Below are 18,238 nucleotides of genomic sequence, written 5' to 3' on the forward strand. Positions count from 1 at the left end.
CCCCAATTTTCCTGTCGATTACACAGTTATTCACTGCTTCCCACTCTGGTGTCTCTTTGCTTTTATCTTTCCTTTCAACAATATAGTTTGTAATCTCAGTGCCTCCATCATCTACTGGTGCATCCCAGTTAAGATAGCAAGATTCGGCTTTGATGTTAGAAATCACAACATTACGAGGTGGTGTTGGGCGGTCTGTGGGATTGAAGAACATAAACATAACTATCAATAACTTCCCAGTTACATAATAATCAAGCAGTTATTTTCATGAATGAAACCTACCTAGTACATCAACCCTGATAGTGTGATGAGCAGATCCAAGAGCATTTGTAGCTGTTATTGTGTAGTAGCCTTTATCTTGTCTTACAGTTTCGGGGATGCTAAGCTTGGCATTTGCTTTCATTCTGTGAACTGTCTCAGATTCCATTAAAAGTGTTTTAGTTGGTTTTGGAATAACAACTTCATCCTTTGACCATTCAATCTTTGGTAATGGGAGACCGGTCACCTCAGCCGGAATTTCTATGAGCTCTCCCCTCTTCACAATGATTTCATCCGCTACGAAGCGCTTCAGCAATGTCACAACTGGTGGAACTATAATTTAAAAAATACATTTTATTTACCTGTTCAAATTTAATTAATATAAATATTACTGTACATGTATCATTCCACAAAATAAACAAACCTTCATCATCTTGAATTACTGCAGTCAATGGTAGTGAAGGGTCACTTTCACCAATTTCATTAAATGCCTTCACGCGAAATTCATATGTGTGGAACTCAAAGAGGTTTTCTACTGTAAAAGTGAGATCCTTGCAGGGTTCTTTATTGGCAGGTGTAAATGCAGGCTCATCATGCCTTTTCTTTTCAATATAGTAGCCAATAACTGGACAGCCTCCATCATTACGGGGTGGCTTCCAATTCAGAGTAATGGATGACTTGGTCCTTTCAATGTACATGAATCTCTCTGGTGAAGTTGGTGGACCTAATATTCATAAAGAAACCAGTAATTAGACAAATATATTTTCATCCAACAATCTTCAATCAAAGCACTAATGGTTCCAAATTACCTTTTGGATCAACTGCAAGAATAGGCTCCAATACCACAGGAGGGCCACAGCCATGTTTATTCTTTGCCATTACACGGAATATGTATTCTTGTCCTTCAACGATACCCCCAATTTCACATTTAGATGCAAAGGTGTCTATGGGCTGTCTCCATGATTGCGATTTTTTGTCCAGTCTTTCTGTTACGAATCCAGTGAGATCACTTCCACCATCATCCTCAGGATCGGACCAATTTAGTATCACCAACTTTCTTGTAATAATAACAGGCTTCAATTCAAGCACAGGGCCAGGAACGTCTGATGAAATTCAAATGGCGTGTTATTTAAAATAACATTATAAAGTAAACAACATAATTTAGACATATTATTAGTACCAGGAGGTTTTTATTACCATAGACTTCCACTCTGGTCCATGCTGATTTGGTTCCACTGCTGTTTGCAGCAATAACCTGGTACTTGCCTTCATCCTTCCTCGTGATATTTTTGACTATAAGTACACTTTCCTTGCCTTCACCTTCAATTGCAACACGGTCTTTATTAGGTGTACCATCGTCCTTTGTCCATTTCACATATGGTGGTGGTCTGCCAGTTATATGTGCAGGCAGCCTCAACGTCGTCCCAGCTCTGATCATAACATTACTCTTCAAAGACAAGTCAAGCTCGACAACTGGAGGCTCTGTAGAAGTAAACGATAAATTAAACTTCTTTGTTTTAGCAAAGCATGTGATCTATGCTATTTGTGAATGTAACACTAGTTACCTTGTGGATCTTTCACTATAGCAGGTTCAGTCATGCCGGGGGGGCCTTCACCTGCAGCATTGACAGCTATGACACGAATAATGTATTTTGCACCTTCTCTAACTCCATATACTGTAAATTCTTGGCTTTTACATGGTCTCTCTGTGTTACGTGACCAATCATTTGATCCTGCTAGGACCTTGTCAACATGGTACCCAAGGATGTCTCCACCACCATTGTACTTGGGAGGATCCCAAGCCACTTCAATGGAACAGCAAGAAGTATCAGCTATCCTTGGAATTGGTGGACCAGGTGGCACTTAAAAAAACAACATTATCACATTGTTACATTATTACTATACTTATTAGTAGCAGTAGTAAAAGTAGTAGTAGTAGTAGTAGTAGGCCTATGTTGTTACAATTATATTTACATATCATATATTAAAATTATATTTTAATATAAAATAGTCCTTTAACAGATATGTTTTAACTTACATATAGGTTCTTGTGCAGTTTTGGGATCAGATGGAATGCTAAACTTCCCAGGTCCAGCTGCATTCTCAGCACAGACTCTGAAGATATATGTCATGCTTTCAGTCAGACCTTCAGCATTCAGTTCAAGTGTGTTGATCAGATTTCGGTTAACTCTAGCCCAGTGTTTGCTGTTAATTTCACGTTTCTCAACCCAGTAACCCACAATAGGGCTACCGTTGTCTTTTGGCTCTTTCCAGGTAACAAGCATGCTGTTGGAAGTGATATCTTCAATTTCAGGCTTGTCAGGGGCCTCAGGTGGATCTGTAATAGACAATTATATAAACTAGATGACATTTCAATCTATCATTATTTGAAATATTTTAGTACTATAAGTGGGTGTAGAAAATGTATGTATGTATGTATGAATAGATGGATGGATGGATGCTTAAAATGTCTCACCAAATGGATTTTTAGCAACCAGTGGAGCTGACACACATGGTGCTCCAGGCCCAAACTTGTTTTCAGCTGTGATCCGGAAGATATACTGTTTTCCTTCAATCAGTTTGGTCACTTGGAATTTACAGACTCTTAGAGTTGAAGTCACAGTAACCCATCCAATTTCAGCTTTGGAGTTATCTTTTTTCTCTAAGATGTAGTTCAGGATTTCACTACCACCATCATCTACAGGTGGATCCCACTTGCATAGGATTGATGTGTTCCTGATTTCCTCAAAAACAAAGTTAACTGGAGGTCCAGGTACATCTACAAATTCAAAAGAATAAAAATACATTAAATAAATTATTAGGGCAAGAAAATTCAGTGGCATCCAGGAGACAAACTTAATTGTGATCTTCAGTGGTCATATTCGAATATAAAAACAGTACTCCACATCATGAAGCATTTGCCACAGATTGAAAAAATTGTACATGCCCTGAATACAGAGTTTAACAAAAGATATGGTAAAACTGAATGGACGGACGGACAGACAGACAAACAGACAGACAGCCAGATGATTGATAGATAGATAGATAGATATATATATATATATATATATATATATATATATATATATATATATATATATAGATGATACTTCACTTACCAAGCACATTGACTTCACAGGATGCAGAAGCAACTCCATGATCATTCTCTACCTTGATCATATACTTCCCATGGTCACTTCTGACACAATCATGTACAAGTGCAGAGGACTCGCCCTTCCTGCTGATGTCGATTGAAAGACGTTCAGGGAGGGAAGGGTAAGAAGGTTCCTCTGGTTCAGCAGAGACATCAGTATCTTTTTTCTTTTTTGGTTTCTCAGGCCGTTTTTTCTTTGCCACTGGTTCAATATATCCATTATTCCAGTACCATGATATAGTTGGGTATGGAGATCCAGATATGCAGGCATCCAATCTTATTTCCCCACCTTTCTTGACTGTTAGACCAGACTGTAAGCTTCCACTCAGGAAAACCTTAGGTCGTTCTGAAAACATATATATATATATATATCTATATAAGTATTTACCTTCTCAGATATGTTTACTGCAAAGTTATTTATTGGACATGTGTCTACTTACCAGTAGATTCAGCAGCCTTAACCAGTGGACTGCTGCGAGATGGATCACTAACACCAGCGGCATTTTCAGCCCGAACACGGAACTGATATTCCTTGCCCTCATTCAGGTTCTTAACAGTGTAGGACAACACAGGCACAAGGAAGTCATTGCATCTCTCAAACTTCTCAGACCCCTTCATTGTCTTCTCTAGGATGTAGCCCATGATTTTGCAACCACCATCATACATTGGAGGTTTCCATGTAAGAGTTATAGACTCAGAACTAGGATTGTGGGTTTCAACATCAACAGGTGGATCCGGCCGTTCTGAAAGATAATGAGTCAAGAATCAACATATATGACATATAAAAACTTAGAAACATTAATTATGGATTCATATAAAACTTACGCTTTTGATCCTCTGCAATCACAGGGTTGCGGATCTCAATAAACTCTCCACCACCAATCTTGTTAACGGCTTTAACACGGAAGTAGTACTCTCCATTAGGAATAAGATCTTTAACAGGCCAGCTCAATTTGTTCTCTCCTGACATAACAGCAACATATGTGCGTCTGCCAGCCTCTCTTCGCTGTACAACATAGTGAAGAACAGGACTGCCGCCATCACTGTCGGGAGGTTCCCATGAGACTTTGCAGGAATTCTTTGTGACATCACTGGCAACAATATCTTTGCATGGTCCAGGAAGACCTGTGAAAAAATGAAAAATAAATTGAACAGAATGCAAATGGATAATAATTAGCATATTTTTCATTAAGTATTTGATAGCAGTTCTTACCAATAACTTTAAGGTTGATTGTTCCTGTAGTTGAACCAAGTTTGTTCTCTAGGGTAATAGTGTACAAACCAGCATCAGCATGCAAACATTCTGTAATTTCTAAGTGGGCAGCAGTGTATTCAGAAGTAAAGATACATCTTTCATCAGCCTTTAACTCCTTTCCATCTTTGTGCCAAGAAACCTTAGGTTGTGGTACAGCTCTGTATGGGATGGGGAGTGTCAGTTTTTCTCCTTCCACCACTACAACGTTCTGAGTTTGGATCTCCAAAGTAGGGTTACCTATTGAAGACCAAAAAAGAAAAGAAAAATATCACCGTATTAGTCAATGATAATAAAGTTTTGTGCTGTATAAATTTTTTTGAAGGATACGTACAGTCAGAATCCTTAGCAAAGACATTCTCCGATATGTCTGAAGGTTCACTGACTCCAACAGAATTAACTGCACGCACTCTAAAGATATATTCTTTTTCTGGAATTATGCTTTCTTCTGCTTTATATTTTAGCTCTTTGACAGGACGTGAATTGACTCTCATCCACTTCTCAGTTCCTGCTTCACACTGCTCAATATGATAGCCCAAAATGGGACTGCCACCATTCTTTTCTGGTGGTTTCCAAGCAATAGAGATGTAGTTTCTGCTGGCATCAGTGACATGCAGTTCCAGAGGAGGAGATGGAGGACCTAGGTAATTTGAAAAAATATCATGGTAATATGACAAACACAACAACAATGTCATTAGATTCTCACTCAGTATTTCCAGTACCAACATACCAGTTGGATCTTCAACTGTAATGATATCTGTTGGTTCACTTGGGTGCCCAACTCCGGCTTCATTTTCAGCACAGACTTGGAACTGAACATCAGTTCCTTCAATGACATCTGTGACTCTGTATTGGCAATCGGGTCCTGCTGTCTTCCCTGAACTCACCCAACGAGTTCCAAGCTTTTCCTTCTTTTCTATGACATATCTACCAGGACATAAAAAAGATTTTAATTTTTTTTTCTGGACATCGTCTTATTGTGCCCTCAAAATAAATATAAATCTATGAATATCAGTTAATGTACCTTGTGATTGGTCTTCCACCATCGTTCTTAGGAGCTTCCCATTTCAGATCAACATGTGTCTTTGTGACTTCCATAACAGTTAAAGCATAAGGTGGTCCAGGAGTAGCTAGAGCAAAGAAGTAGAAATATGTCTTGAGTAACTCCATTGTACCACAAAATAGCAGCTGCAATGAAAAGTCAAGTAAAAAAAATCTTACTGAAGGTATCCTTGGCTAGGACAGAGTCCTCAAGTTCACAGAAATCACTCTGGCCAACAGCATTCTCTGCTGCCACACGGAAAACATACAGCGAGCCTTCACTCAGTGGAGTTACACTGTATTTAGTCTCTTTTACAGTGGTGTCAACTGCCTGCCAGCCCTTGCGCCTCACATCTCTCTTCTCCACAATGTAGTTCGTTATGGGTGAGCCACCATCTCGCTCTGGTGCTGTCCACTTAAGGTCAGCACAATTCTTGCAAACACTAACCACATTAAGCCAGCGTGGAGGTGAAGGAGGATCTACCATGTAAAGAGAAAAATTTGACATAATTCATATAAAATCATAATTGTTTACACCTCACAACCCAGACCAGGATAAGAGGTTAGAAGATGGATGATTGAATACTTATTTACATGGTTTCATTCATCTTGTTATCAAAACCTATAAAGCTTCAGGTTTTAAAAATACATATTCAAGTTCCTATTTATTTAAGTTTCCGTTTCCATTGGAGTTACAGCAGTGGTTTCCACAATAATGCAGCTAAATGGCTTACTCAGTCTCTCCTTGCAGAGCACTGGATCACTGGGATCACTGGGTTCACTTTCACCAGCGATATTAACAGCTCTGACCCTGAAGGAGTACTCTTGCTTCTCCATCAGACCCTTAAGAAAGTACTCAAGCATGGTCACACCCTCAGCCACACGGACCCAGTCAACAGTTCCACTCTTAAGCAGTTCAATGACGTAGGATTCTATCTTAGCTCCACCATCATGCTCAGGTTTAGTCCATTGCAGGAAAGCTGAGGTTTTAGCAACATCTTTAACTGTAGGTTTTCCCGGAGGCCATGGAGGATCTGAAATGGGACATAATTCATAACCATTTTTTTGCAGAAAGATGGGTGAATCAAATAGAAGGTAACACTGGTTGAAATTAACATTAATGAATTACCAATTGGATCTTTAACCAAAACTGGATCAGTTTCCTGGCTTGGTTTTCCAAGTCCAGCAAGATTCTCAGCAGCAACACGGAACTTGCTCTTCTTCTTTGTTGGCAGCCCTTTTACTCTGCAAATGAACATAGTATTATTAACAACGAAGAAGAAGAAGAAGAAGAAGAAGAAGAAGAAGAAATGTAATCATAAAAATTCTACTTGACCCAGTTTCTAAATTCATACCTAAATGTGGTATCTCTGATTGGCAGCTTGTTACACCTTATCCACTTGTCATTGTCTGGATCTAGTCTCTCAATCCAGTATCCAGTAATAGGGCTGCCACCATCTTCATCAGGTTCATTCCATGTAAGTGTTAAAGCATCCTTGGCAACATCAGAGGGCTGGAGTTTTGTTGGAGAACCAGGTGGATCTACAAAAAACAAATTAAAAATGTAAAACAGAAAATAGAAAACAAAAGCTTTAAAATATAACAAATCAATGTTATTATAATATAAATTACGTACCAAAAGAGTACTTGGCAACAACGGGCACATGTTCCACAGAGGGACCAATTCCATATTGGTTCTCAGCAAAAACCCTGAAGACATATTCTTTAAGGGCCACCAGATTGCAGGCTTTGAATGTGGTCTGCTTAACTGTAGAGGAGAGTTTGTGCCAGACCTGACTCTCTGTGGCTCGTCTCTCAACTATATAATTAGTAACTTTTGAGCCACCATCATCTCGAGGAGGATTCCAGGCGAGGAAACAGGATTCATTGGTGACATCAGAGATATCAAAAGCAGCTGGAGGGCCTGGTTTATCTGTAGGGTACATTTTAAAACATAACAGTATGATCATTTTTTAAAAGAAAGTTTTTTTAAAAAGTTACAAAAAATCAGAAAACAATACTGTACCAAGTATGTTAACATCGACAGTTGCAGTAGCACGGCCACTGCTATTAACTGCCTCAATGATGTAGGTAGCTGTGTCGTCTCTTGTTGTTTTGGCAATAGACACCATAGAATGGCCAGGTTTAGTGTCAATTGAAACTCTATCATCTGGCTTCAGAACAACATCAGCCTTGGTCCAGGTGACTTTGGGTTCTGGTTTGCCAAGCACACCAGCAGGTAGCTCAATCTTAGTTCCAGCCTTGGCAGTCAAGCCAGCAAGCAGCTTTACATCTAACATGATCTCAGGGGGCTCTGTGTAATGGAACAAAAACACAATTAGCTTCCTGTAAAAATAACAAAGATATAATTTTGTATGTCATAATGAATATACCTTTTGGATCAACAGCCAAGATTTCATCTGTTGCCCTGCACGGTTGACTAGCACCGAGTCTGTTCAGAGCTCTGACACGGTAAGCATACCATTGTCCTTCAGTGAGGCCAGTAACTTGGAATCTGTGAAGAAATAATGATTAACCTCTTCATTGCATCACACTACCTACTAAATCTGAAAGAAACATACAGTTATAGATTATTTCTACTTACTTTAGCTCAGGTATGGGATCACCACATGGTTCCCACTTGTCAGTGCCACGCTGGCACTTATCAACAATGTAGCCTTTAATTACAGAGCCACCATCATATTTAGGAGGCTCCCAGGATAAGAAGATTCCAGTAGCAGACTTATCTCTCCATTTCAGGTCCTCAGGTGGGTCAGGAACAGCTGGAATTAAAGTTTATAATGTCACAGTTCCTCAAATTCTACAGCATTTTATTTATCTGAATATGGTCAAATATAAGCCAATTTATTAAATTAGATTAATTTAGGCTAGTCACTTACTAGCTGGGGAGGAGACATTAACTGGTTCCTCAATGTATGCAGGCTCTCCTGGACCACACTTATTACAGGCAGTAACTCTGAACAGATACTCTTTGCCTTCAATAACATCGGTAATGGTGTATTCCTGATCCTGTATACCACTGATAATCTGAAATTGTAATATAACAGGTTAACTGGCAGGATCACAAAACGTTGCTATAGTGTATTATTATGTATATATTCCATAAATTATTTTGCAACAAAAGTTTTAAACTGTACATCCATACCTTCACCCATGTTTTACGTGATGCTTCACGTTTTTCAACCTGGTAGCCAGTTAATGGACTTCCCCCATCATGCTCTGGTGCCTCCCACATCAAATGTACTTGACGCCTGGTCACTTCTGCAACTTTGAAGTCTCTGGGTGCACTTGGGGATGCTAAAAAAGTCAAGAAAAACAAGAATGATAACTTTTTCTTTAGCCCTTAAGACATAAGAGTTTATTGTTCTAAGACTGCGAATTCATATACCAATGACATTGACGTCAATCTCTCCAGAGATAGTGGCTGCATCATTTTCAAGATGGATAGTGTAGATGCCCTTATCTGGGCGGACACTTGGAGTGATGATGAGTTCCGTAAATGTGCTTTTGGTGACCATGGACACTCTGTCTCCTGCAGCCAACTCCTTGTCTCCCACACTCCAGTGGGGAATGGGCAAGGGGTATCCAGTAATTGGGATGCGGATAGTGAGAGGATGAGGGACGATTACCTCTAAACCATCCTTAAAAGCACTTAGATCCATAGTAGGGGCAACTACAAGAAAAAAATAAAATCCACATTAACAAATTAATGAAATTTAAAAAACTGCTGTATGCAAAAATATAGTTTCCATTTTTCCAAGCAAAACTGCTTTTTACGTACCATGTGGATCATCGGCCACGAGAGGTCCAATCTGGTCAGCTGGGTCAGAAACACCTGCTGCATTTTCAGCTGACACTCTGTAATGGTACTTTTGTCCTTGTTTCAGGCCAGTCAGCTAAACAAAAAAAAAAAGAAATGAAAGAAAATAAAGAATTATATTTATGACATTATGAATGCCATATTTACTTGTAGACAGGTATTAATCAGAATAATTTTTCAGTTCTTCACGCTGCTAAACGATAAATACATAATATACAGTAAATACCTTATAACTAAGGTCCTGGCAAAGCCTGGCATTGCATCTGAACCAATTGTCTGTTCCATCCTCATACTTTTCAATAATATAGCCAGTGATTGTGCTGCCTCCATTACTTAGAGGTGTCTCCCATGTCAGTTGAATGGAGTCCCTTGTCTGGTCAGTGTAACTGAAGTTCAGTGGGGGACTTGGTCTCTCTGAATGTAAATACAGAAGGTAAAATTACTATAAATACTGATCTCCAATCACAGAAGTTATACTACACCTGTCAGCTTTACTAACCAATGGGATCCATGATCTTCACTGGGTCAGTAGCAAAGCTTGGCTTTCCAATTCCAGCTTTGTTTTCAGCTCTTACTCGGAAGATATATTCCTTATTCTCCACAACATCATTGATGACAGCTGTGCAGTCTTCTGGCTTGGTCACCAAAGCTGCTTCCCATCTAACAGATGTTCTATCACGTAGTTCAATAATGTATGCTGTAATTTCTGATCCTCCATCATACAGAGGAGGCTCCCAGGAGAGAGTGGCACCAAACTTATTCACGTTTCCAACCATAACATTCTGTGGTGCCTCAGGAACATCTGAATTACAAAAATACAAACCAAAAAATGGAAATATTATCTTTATTTCAGATTTTTAGTTTTGTATTCATGCACTACTTAGACTCAGTAATGCAATATGAAAAAAAAAAATATATATATTATATATATATATTTATATGTGTGTGTAAAAAAATAATCCATATATACATGTGTATATATATGTATGTATGTATGTACCGTATATACTGTATATATATATATACACACACACATACACAAATATACACAATGCTTACCAAACTTGTTCTTAGCTTGAACAGGGTCCTCCGTCTCTACATTTGGTCCACTTCCTACTCTGTTACGTGCACAGACACGGAAAAGGTACATGGAGTCCTTGTGCAATCCTGTCACGCAGAACTCTGGCCCCTCTGCACTGTCAGTTGCCATTGTCCAGGTCTTGCGTTTAATATCACGTCTCTCTACTACGTAGGCAATGATCTTGCTTCCACCATCACTTTCTGGTTCATCCCAGACAAGGCTAACCTCACCATCAGCGGTGTCCACAACACTAAGATTTTTTACAGGTCCAGGGACATCTAGAAACAAGTAATTCAGTTACATTTCTGTTCCCAAAAGCTTCATCACATTTTTGAGAATATTTTTATATTATAAACTGTATTTTGCAAGTAATATCATTACATATTCACTAGCAAATTGGTCATATACTTTTTGGATAGGATGGGGACAAAACTGTTAAATCTTACCAATAACCTCCAAATTAATGAAAGCCTCTGCCTTTCCATGTTTGTTCTGAATAACAATCTTGTATCTGCCTTGGTCAGACTTTTTGGGGTCCTTCAGCCTGTATTCTGTTCTGTCAGTAGAAGTGTCAATGTTTTTGCTGGGAAGACTGACATCTTCGTAAAACCACTCAGCTTCAATGTCAGGATAGGCATCATAGGGAGTTGACATAGTGAAGGGCTTTCCAGCATCAGTCACAAGGCTTTGATCTGTAGTCTTGAATTTTGGAACAGCTATACAAGACACAAATGAACCAATCAACTAAAAAACATTTAAACAGTTGAAAGAGAGCAGCATGGTAATTTCAGCATACCTGCTAGTTCCAGCTTGGCTTTGGCATCCTTATCCTTTGCAATGATTCTATATTCACCCTGATCACGAGGTCTGGTCTCACAGACTTGAAGTCTGTGAACCTTGCCTTCACTCATCATCTGATACTTGTCACCCTGAACAACTGTCATGTTGTTTCTTAACCATTTCACTTCAACTCTGTCCTTGTTGAGCTCAGCCTCAAATATAACATCCGAACCAGGGGGCTCAAAGCTATCCATCGGTGGTCTAATTATTTCAACAGGAATTTCTGCAAAAAACATCAAAGAAAGCATAAATTACATAGAAACTGTAAAATTTCACAAATAATGTGAATCATAAAAAGCGAAAGGCTTACCTTCAACAAAAAGCCTAGCTCTTGAACGTCTATCATCAACACCACAGGCATATTCACACTCGTCATCCAGTCTACACTCTCTGACAAGCAGTCTGCAGGTCTTGCCTTCTTTCTCAAAGCGGTATCTTGAAAAATAAATTATTTATATAATAAATATTTATTTACTAAGCATTTATTGACCATATGCATAAAATATAACCTCTTGCCACAGAAAACACTAGCAGTACTATTTTACCTGGATAGAACATTTCAAATGGCTTACCTGGGTCCCTCTCTGATCTCACGGCCATTCCTGTACCATTTGACTTCGGCTTTCTCCTTGGAAAGCTCACAGGAGAATTCAGCATCCTCAAACTCAGTGATAGTCTGGTCCATGAGCTGTGTTAGAAAGTCAGTTGGTGCCTCGCTAATAATCAGCTCAGCTGTGGACTTGTCAGAACCAGCAATAACGGAGTATTCAGCTTCATCAGCCAAGCTACACTCCTTAATAATTAAAGAGTGTTTCTGTTTATCCACTTTGTACGAGATGCGTTTGTTGAAGGTGATTCCTTGACCTGCCTTCATCCATTGTACTGTTACATTTGATTTATTCACTTTGCAAGAGAAGGTAACTGTCCTCTTTTCTTGAGTCTCACAGTCCTCAAGGGGCTCAATGATCCTTAGATCCTCCTCTGCAATTTAGAGTAACAGATTAATTAATTACAAAGTCTCAAACAAAATGATGATGACAATGATAATAATAATATTAATAATAATAATAAGAAGAAGAAGAATAACCTTGTACAGTGAGTTGGGCAGAGCTCTGAGCATGTTCACCACGCTGATTTGTTAATGTTATTGTATAGTTAGCTTCATCGGATTTCTGAGCATCTCTGATTCTCAGAGAAAACACATTGTCCTTCTGAGACATGGCAAATTTTCCACTCTCGAAAATTGTTTCACTGTTTTTCAGCCACTTTGCTTTCGCAGTCTCTGTATTGGCCTCACAGTTGAAAACTATTTCTTGACCTTCCTTTGTTTCAGTATCTTTGATAGGTATTATAATCCTAAGTTTTTCTGCAAAAATAAAAACAAGAAAACTGATCATGCACTGTACAGGACAAGTATTGCTTAAGATTTCTAAGATTACACAACTCCACTGTGACCCTGACCAGGATAAGCTCTTAGAAGATGTACTGTATGGAAAGATTACACAACTCTTCATATTTATTAATGTAATATTAATGAAGGAATTACAAAGAAAATACAAAGCAACTACACTTAATAAAGCACTTACCGGTGACAAACAGTTCTGCAGTAGCCCTTGTAGTGTCAATAAGGGCAACGTATGGTCCCTCATCCTGTAGCAGGCAGTCCTTAATGATAAGTGCCCTTCTCTTCCCATCACAAACAATGTCATATTTTTCTCCAGCTTCAAGCTCCTTGTCACCCTTGAGCCATTTAACCTCGTATGTGTCTTTGGAAACTGAACAGACAAACTCCGCCTTTTCACCTTCAACCACTTCTTGGCTCTTAGGTCTGGAAATAAACTCTGCAGCCAGTTCTGTAAAACAGATCTCATTCTTATGTTCTTATAATATCAATTCTTAAATAATCGAAATATACTCTAAAAATACAGAAAAAAATGAAATGCAATGGGCTATAGAATGCAATGAGCTTTAGAAAAAGTCCCACCCTCCAGAAGTGGCCATCTACCTGCCACAGCCAGATGTTACGTGGGTGAATCTATTTCATGTGAATACAGGCAATCATTGTAGAATTTCATCCTTTACCGTGAAGATCTTACCATTAATCCTCAGTGTTGCTGAGGTTCGTGAGCCAGGTAGGCGGCAGTTATACTCTCCAGTGTCGTCCATGCAGAGGTCTCGAATAATAAGTATCCTCTTTCTGCCATCTACGATCTGTTCATATCTGCCTCCCTCAGGTAGCTCCTGTTCACCTTTGTACCATGTGACGTCTGCGCTGGGCTTTGAAACCTCGCAGATCATCTTAATGCTGTCAGTTTCAGTGCCCTCTATATTAGACAGATTCTTTGTAAACACAGCTTCTTCCTCTGGAAAAGAAAGTATCATATGAACAATTTCTCTAGAAAATTATTAGATTCAGGGTGAAATTATACAGGTATTCCTTCCCATGTTCTAGATTTTAAGGAGGAAAGAAATTTAGGACCTGCTTAAAAAGGTTTCTTTTAAAATCACTGCACAATCTGCAGTTATGAACAGAAGCTGTAAATGTTACCAACTATCAACTAGGACAGTCTGTCAGCACAACTGCGCAGTCAGTTAACACCTATGTATATGTTATTCATCTTTGCCATTATCCATGTGCAATTCTCCTATATAAATATAAATATACAAGTTACATATATACAGTGGATATTGCACAGTGTAAGAACAGTCATATATAGAGGACCATATCATATATGCAATATGTGTAATGGTATACAAATTTTTCAGAATTTTTATTATTACTAATTTGTTCTAGTACCTTTTGGTTTGTTTTTTTCTCTTGGCTATTGTTACAAGTAAATTTCCCTGTTGTGGGATCAATAAGTCTTATCTTATCCTTGAAACTGAAAACCTAAAGCTATAATCACACTAAAGCGAAAAATATCCAATGTCTTTGCAGAGTCAAGTGAAAATGGGCATGACTTGAAAATATGGTATGCCGTGGTATTTTCATCAGATTTGCTCAGGTTGGGGAGCATTCACTGGTACAGAGCGTTGCTGCACCCACCACATAACAAAACACCCCAGGATATAGGTTGCTAACCCCCCAGGCCGACATGTGGTGCAGTCCCACCCTCTGGAAATGGCCATCTATCTGTCACAGCCAGGTGTTATGTGGGTATCCCCTTGAAATGGTCCAGCTGCTTGGGTCCTCAGTGATGAGGATCCTGTGAGCTTGATCACCCTCAGGGAATTGCACCACATGCCTGTAGTGCTCCCTCACAATGCAGGTAATGTGCCTCATTCGGGACTCCCTGAGCAACAGCCAATCCTGCAATACCCAAGGATTCTCCAAAGAGACACATTACCAGTGGAGACCAGCCTTCATTTCAGGTCACCGGACAGCATCCATGTGTTACAGCCATACAACAAAACAGGAAGCACCAGCACTCTAAAGACTTGGACCTTCGTCCACTTGCAAAGATTTTGGGAGTGTCACACACCCCTTTCCAGTGACCTCATGACCGCCCATGCTGTCTCAGTCCATCTTCTGACTTCATAGGAATGTCGCTGTCGAGGTAAGCGAACCTCTCAATGCGGCTGACATTCTCCCCACAGACACAATGCTGATAGTTGTGCTCAAGAAATCATTAAAGGCTTGAATCATGGTTTTTATCCAGGACACTAACAGGCCCACACACTTAGACTCCTCACTCAGTCTCTCCAGAGCCCTGATCAGAGCCTCTATTGATTCCGTGAAGATCACAGCATCATCGACAAAGTCAAGATCAGTGAATCTTTCTTCACCAACAGATGTCCCACAGGCGCTGGTCCCCATGTCTCTGCTCAACACCCAATCCAAGCAAGCATTGAACAGAGTAAGAGCAAGAACACACCCCTGAAGAACCCCAGAATCACCTCAGAAGATCGCAAAGGTTCTGCTTCCACTCTGCACAGCACTCACAGTACCAATGTACTGGCTGGTCCTGATGTCCAGCAACTTTGGGGGGACGCCGACAGTCTCAGGATGTCCCACAGGGCAGCTCGATCAACTGAGTCAAACAACTGCAAAGAAACTCTGCAGATATTCGAATTTGCACTCGAAGAGAACCCTCAGTGCCAGGATGTGGTCAATGGTAGACTTCTTAGGTGTGAAACCAGCTCTCGGGTTTCTGGTAGGAGAGCAAGTGATTACAGATCCTCTTGAGGATGACCTGGGCAAGGACTTTACCCAGCATTTATCCCACTTACTGTATCCCCCTGTAGTTGCCGTAATCCAGGTGCCTTTCTAAATAGAGAGAACAAGTCCCATTTTTCAGACAGTAGGGATGATGCCTGTCTCCTAAATAGAAGCAAAGATTGCTTGCAATTCCAGGAAGACAGCCTTACTACCAGCCTGGGGAAGATCACCCTGAATACCACAGATTTCTGCAGCCATCCCTACCCCCTGCTGGTTCATCACCCATGCAATCTCAGTGAGACTGGGGAACTCACAACTAATCAGAGAATTAGGCTCAAAGATTGTGGACCCAGAGATGTCCAACATCATAACCAGAGGATCAGTTTTAAACAGCTGCTCAAAGTAGCCAGCCAAGCAGGATAGTTTGAATGGGGGGCGGGGGCTCAATAATGTTCCTATCTAGAAAAGGGGGGCAGAGAAATTTTGGGAACCACTGCTCTAATAAACACCTCCTTATCTACCCTCAGAGGCCGCCCTTCTCAGTTTCCGGTACAGACCGGAGTTGCCGTCAAGCAATGCACTGTAACTCCTCTCGATAATATCCAGGGTGCCCGTCACATTGGAGCTGGCAGTTGCACCGAAGTCTGTAAATTCCCCACACAAACTGCATGCAGACTCATTAGAAACAGCCTGACCTCGGATTCTAGCCTGGTCCAGCCTCATTCCCCTAGTAGGTGGTAACCTACTGAAACTAAGTTGAATCTTCAGAGTAGCAACAACTAGTCTGTGGTGTGAATTCACAAACTGGGCACTTCTGTAGACCCTGCAGTTCTGTAGGAGCCTCCAGCGTCTGCCCCTGAGGATGTGATCAATGTCCTTCGCCGCGCCACCAGTATTGTAGTACCAAGCCAACGATGTGCCTCAGAGTGCTGGAACCAGGATCCACTGACCCACAGCCCCTGACCTTTCACAAAGTCCAGGGACATGGAACCGCGTTTACCCTGATCACCAGACCCGTGCGGACTGACACAATCCTCACAGCCATTCAGTGCCAGTGGTTGCACTGAAATTACCCAGTGTCCTATCATGTTCGCCCACCAACCATTGAGTGAAGTTGCAAATAAAATGTCTTCCTCATCAAGACATCACTCACTGCGGTCAGAGCACACACTGAGACAACAAAAAAAACACTCAGAGAGTTCCTTAGCCCGAGTCTTAAAATATGCTCATTGAAAGGAATGACATCGGACACCATTGGGAGTAGCCGATCCGCCACAGCAGTAGCTGCTCCCTGAGTATGGCAGCCATCAGAGCGACCAGACCAATAATATGTGTACCCATCTACAGAGATCTGGCCACTCACATCTGCATACCTCCGACAGTGCTGCCACTGAAATGCAGAGTTTATGAAGCCTCTCAGACAGCATAGGAAGATATTCATCCTGTGAAGTTTATTGTGGGACCCGTAGGAATAACCAGGGATTGACATATTTGGTATGCAAGTATATACAAATGCAAGGCAAGGGAAGTTTATTTATATAAGACAGAGGTTTGAAAATGTGCTATATTTTACTTAAATTAAAATGAAATGCTTTACATAAATCAAAATAAAAAGTAAGCATTAAATGGAAAATTAAAAAAAAAACTAAAAAACATAAAGGATTAAATGAACTTCTAATTTCCTGTCATAAAAGTGCAAATGTATACTTATTTTATGCACATTTGCACTGCGATGACAAGAAAATTTATTAATAATAAATAACTTGTAGAGAAGAACTAGCACACCAGTTATGTCAATCCCTATTTCTAACACAGCAACCTAGCATGATTCTAACACATCTTGTCATATGGTATTTTCAAAAACAATGTTATATGGGTATCTTAGCAGGGAAGTCCCCACGATAAAATCTGCTGAATGAAAATATAGTGGTACAGTAACTACCGCAGTATACTCTATCCTGTCATGCCCATTTCACTCTGGGAAGACACTGGATATTTGTCACTCTAATGTGATCATACCTTTGCACTGAAAAATTCACATTTATTATAAATAACCTGATATCAGGTGCTGAGCTGTGACACTTTTTCAGTTGGTAGGATTTTATGTATCTTCATTTATAACATGAATAAAACATTGGAAGTACAGGTGTATAATTAATTTAAACTCACCAATGACAGTAAGCATTCCAGAAGTTTTAGAGGTCTTAGCATCACATTCATACTCAGCCTCATCATCAAAGACTGCTTTGTTGACAATAAGAATGTGCTGGACACCCTTGGCAATGATCTCATACTTCTTGCCTTTTCTTATTTCACTGCCATCTTTAAACCATCGCACCTGTTTGGGAAAAAATTAAAGAAAACATCACATTTGAAAAAAGCACAATGTTGTGGTGACACACTAAATTCACACAGAATGAAGAAAAACCCCACATCAGATAGAATATTTGCAATGTTTTGCATGCTACTTTATAGTATTTAGCATACCTTTGCATTTTCCCGAGAAACTTCACATTCAAACCTGGCTGCTTCCTTCTCTTTCACCTCAACATCATGGAGTGGCTTAGTGAACTCAACATGTGGAGCTGCCACGACAGATATATTTTGTTAATATC

At 40.0% G+C, this 18,238-nt stretch overlaps 1 protein-coding gene across 1 annotated transcript in view; it reads right to left on the bottom strand.

Annotated features, from left to right (window-relative positions):
* The window catches only part of LOC111838612 (titin-like), a 191,717-nt gene that overhangs the window by 68,472 nt on the left and 105,007 nt on the right, over nucleotides 1-18,238 (bottom strand). Inside the window, exons 129-167 of the mRNA XM_072700423.1 lie at nucleotides 18,111-18,208; nucleotides 17,793-17,961; nucleotides 13,561-13,827; nucleotides 13,051-13,317; nucleotides 12,552-12,830; nucleotides 12,037-12,445; nucleotides 11,775-11,899; nucleotides 11,421-11,687; nucleotides 11,071-11,340; nucleotides 10,603-10,902; nucleotides 10,043-10,345; nucleotides 9,770-9,957; nucleotides 9,505-9,619; nucleotides 9,112-9,396; nucleotides 8,869-9,020; nucleotides 8,603-8,750; nucleotides 8,308-8,485; nucleotides 8,096-8,217; nucleotides 7,729-8,016; nucleotides 7,339-7,635; nucleotides 7,058-7,244; nucleotides 6,832-6,947; nucleotides 6,437-6,736; nucleotides 5,883-6,182; nucleotides 5,686-5,791; nucleotides 5,392-5,588; nucleotides 4,996-5,301; nucleotides 4,623-4,901; nucleotides 4,235-4,534; nucleotides 3,850-4,152; nucleotides 3,375-3,755; nucleotides 2,732-3,034; nucleotides 2,294-2,593; nucleotides 1,821-2,117; nucleotides 1,453-1,737; nucleotides 1,065-1,358; nucleotides 680-979; nucleotides 280-588; nucleotides 2-192 (exon numbers count right to left, since the gene is read on the bottom strand). Of these exons, the coding sequence (XP_072556524.1) occupies nucleotides 2-192; nucleotides 280-588; nucleotides 680-979; nucleotides 1,065-1,358; nucleotides 1,453-1,737; nucleotides 1,821-2,117; nucleotides 2,294-2,593; nucleotides 2,732-3,034; nucleotides 3,375-3,755; nucleotides 3,850-4,152; nucleotides 4,235-4,534; nucleotides 4,623-4,901; nucleotides 4,996-5,301; nucleotides 5,392-5,588; nucleotides 5,686-5,791; nucleotides 5,883-6,182; nucleotides 6,437-6,736; nucleotides 6,832-6,947; nucleotides 7,058-7,244; nucleotides 7,339-7,635; nucleotides 7,729-8,016; nucleotides 8,096-8,217; nucleotides 8,308-8,485; nucleotides 8,603-8,750; nucleotides 8,869-9,020; nucleotides 9,112-9,396; nucleotides 9,505-9,619; nucleotides 9,770-9,957; nucleotides 10,043-10,345; nucleotides 10,603-10,902; nucleotides 11,071-11,340; nucleotides 11,421-11,687; nucleotides 11,775-11,899; nucleotides 12,037-12,445; nucleotides 12,552-12,830; nucleotides 13,051-13,317; nucleotides 13,561-13,827; nucleotides 17,793-17,961; nucleotides 18,111-18,208 (9,581 nt within the window). The remainder of the gene's footprint in view (nucleotide 1; nucleotides 193-279; nucleotides 589-679; nucleotides 980-1,064; nucleotides 1,359-1,452; nucleotides 1,738-1,820; nucleotides 2,118-2,293; nucleotides 2,594-2,731; nucleotides 3,035-3,374; nucleotides 3,756-3,849; nucleotides 4,153-4,234; nucleotides 4,535-4,622; nucleotides 4,902-4,995; nucleotides 5,302-5,391; nucleotides 5,589-5,685; nucleotides 5,792-5,882; nucleotides 6,183-6,436; nucleotides 6,737-6,831; nucleotides 6,948-7,057; nucleotides 7,245-7,338; nucleotides 7,636-7,728; nucleotides 8,017-8,095; nucleotides 8,218-8,307; nucleotides 8,486-8,602; nucleotides 8,751-8,868; nucleotides 9,021-9,111; nucleotides 9,397-9,504; nucleotides 9,620-9,769; nucleotides 9,958-10,042; nucleotides 10,346-10,602; nucleotides 10,903-11,070; nucleotides 11,341-11,420; nucleotides 11,688-11,774; nucleotides 11,900-12,036; nucleotides 12,446-12,551; nucleotides 12,831-13,050; nucleotides 13,318-13,560; nucleotides 13,828-17,792; nucleotides 17,962-18,110; nucleotides 18,209-18,238) is intronic.

Source organism: Paramormyrops kingsleyae, chromosome 16, assembly GCF_048594095.1.
Source record: "Paramormyrops kingsleyae isolate MSU_618 chromosome 16, PKINGS_0.4, whole genome shotgun sequence".
NCBI classification, from domain to species: domain Eukaryota; kingdom Metazoa; phylum Chordata; class Actinopteri; order Osteoglossiformes; family Mormyridae; genus Paramormyrops; species Paramormyrops kingsleyae.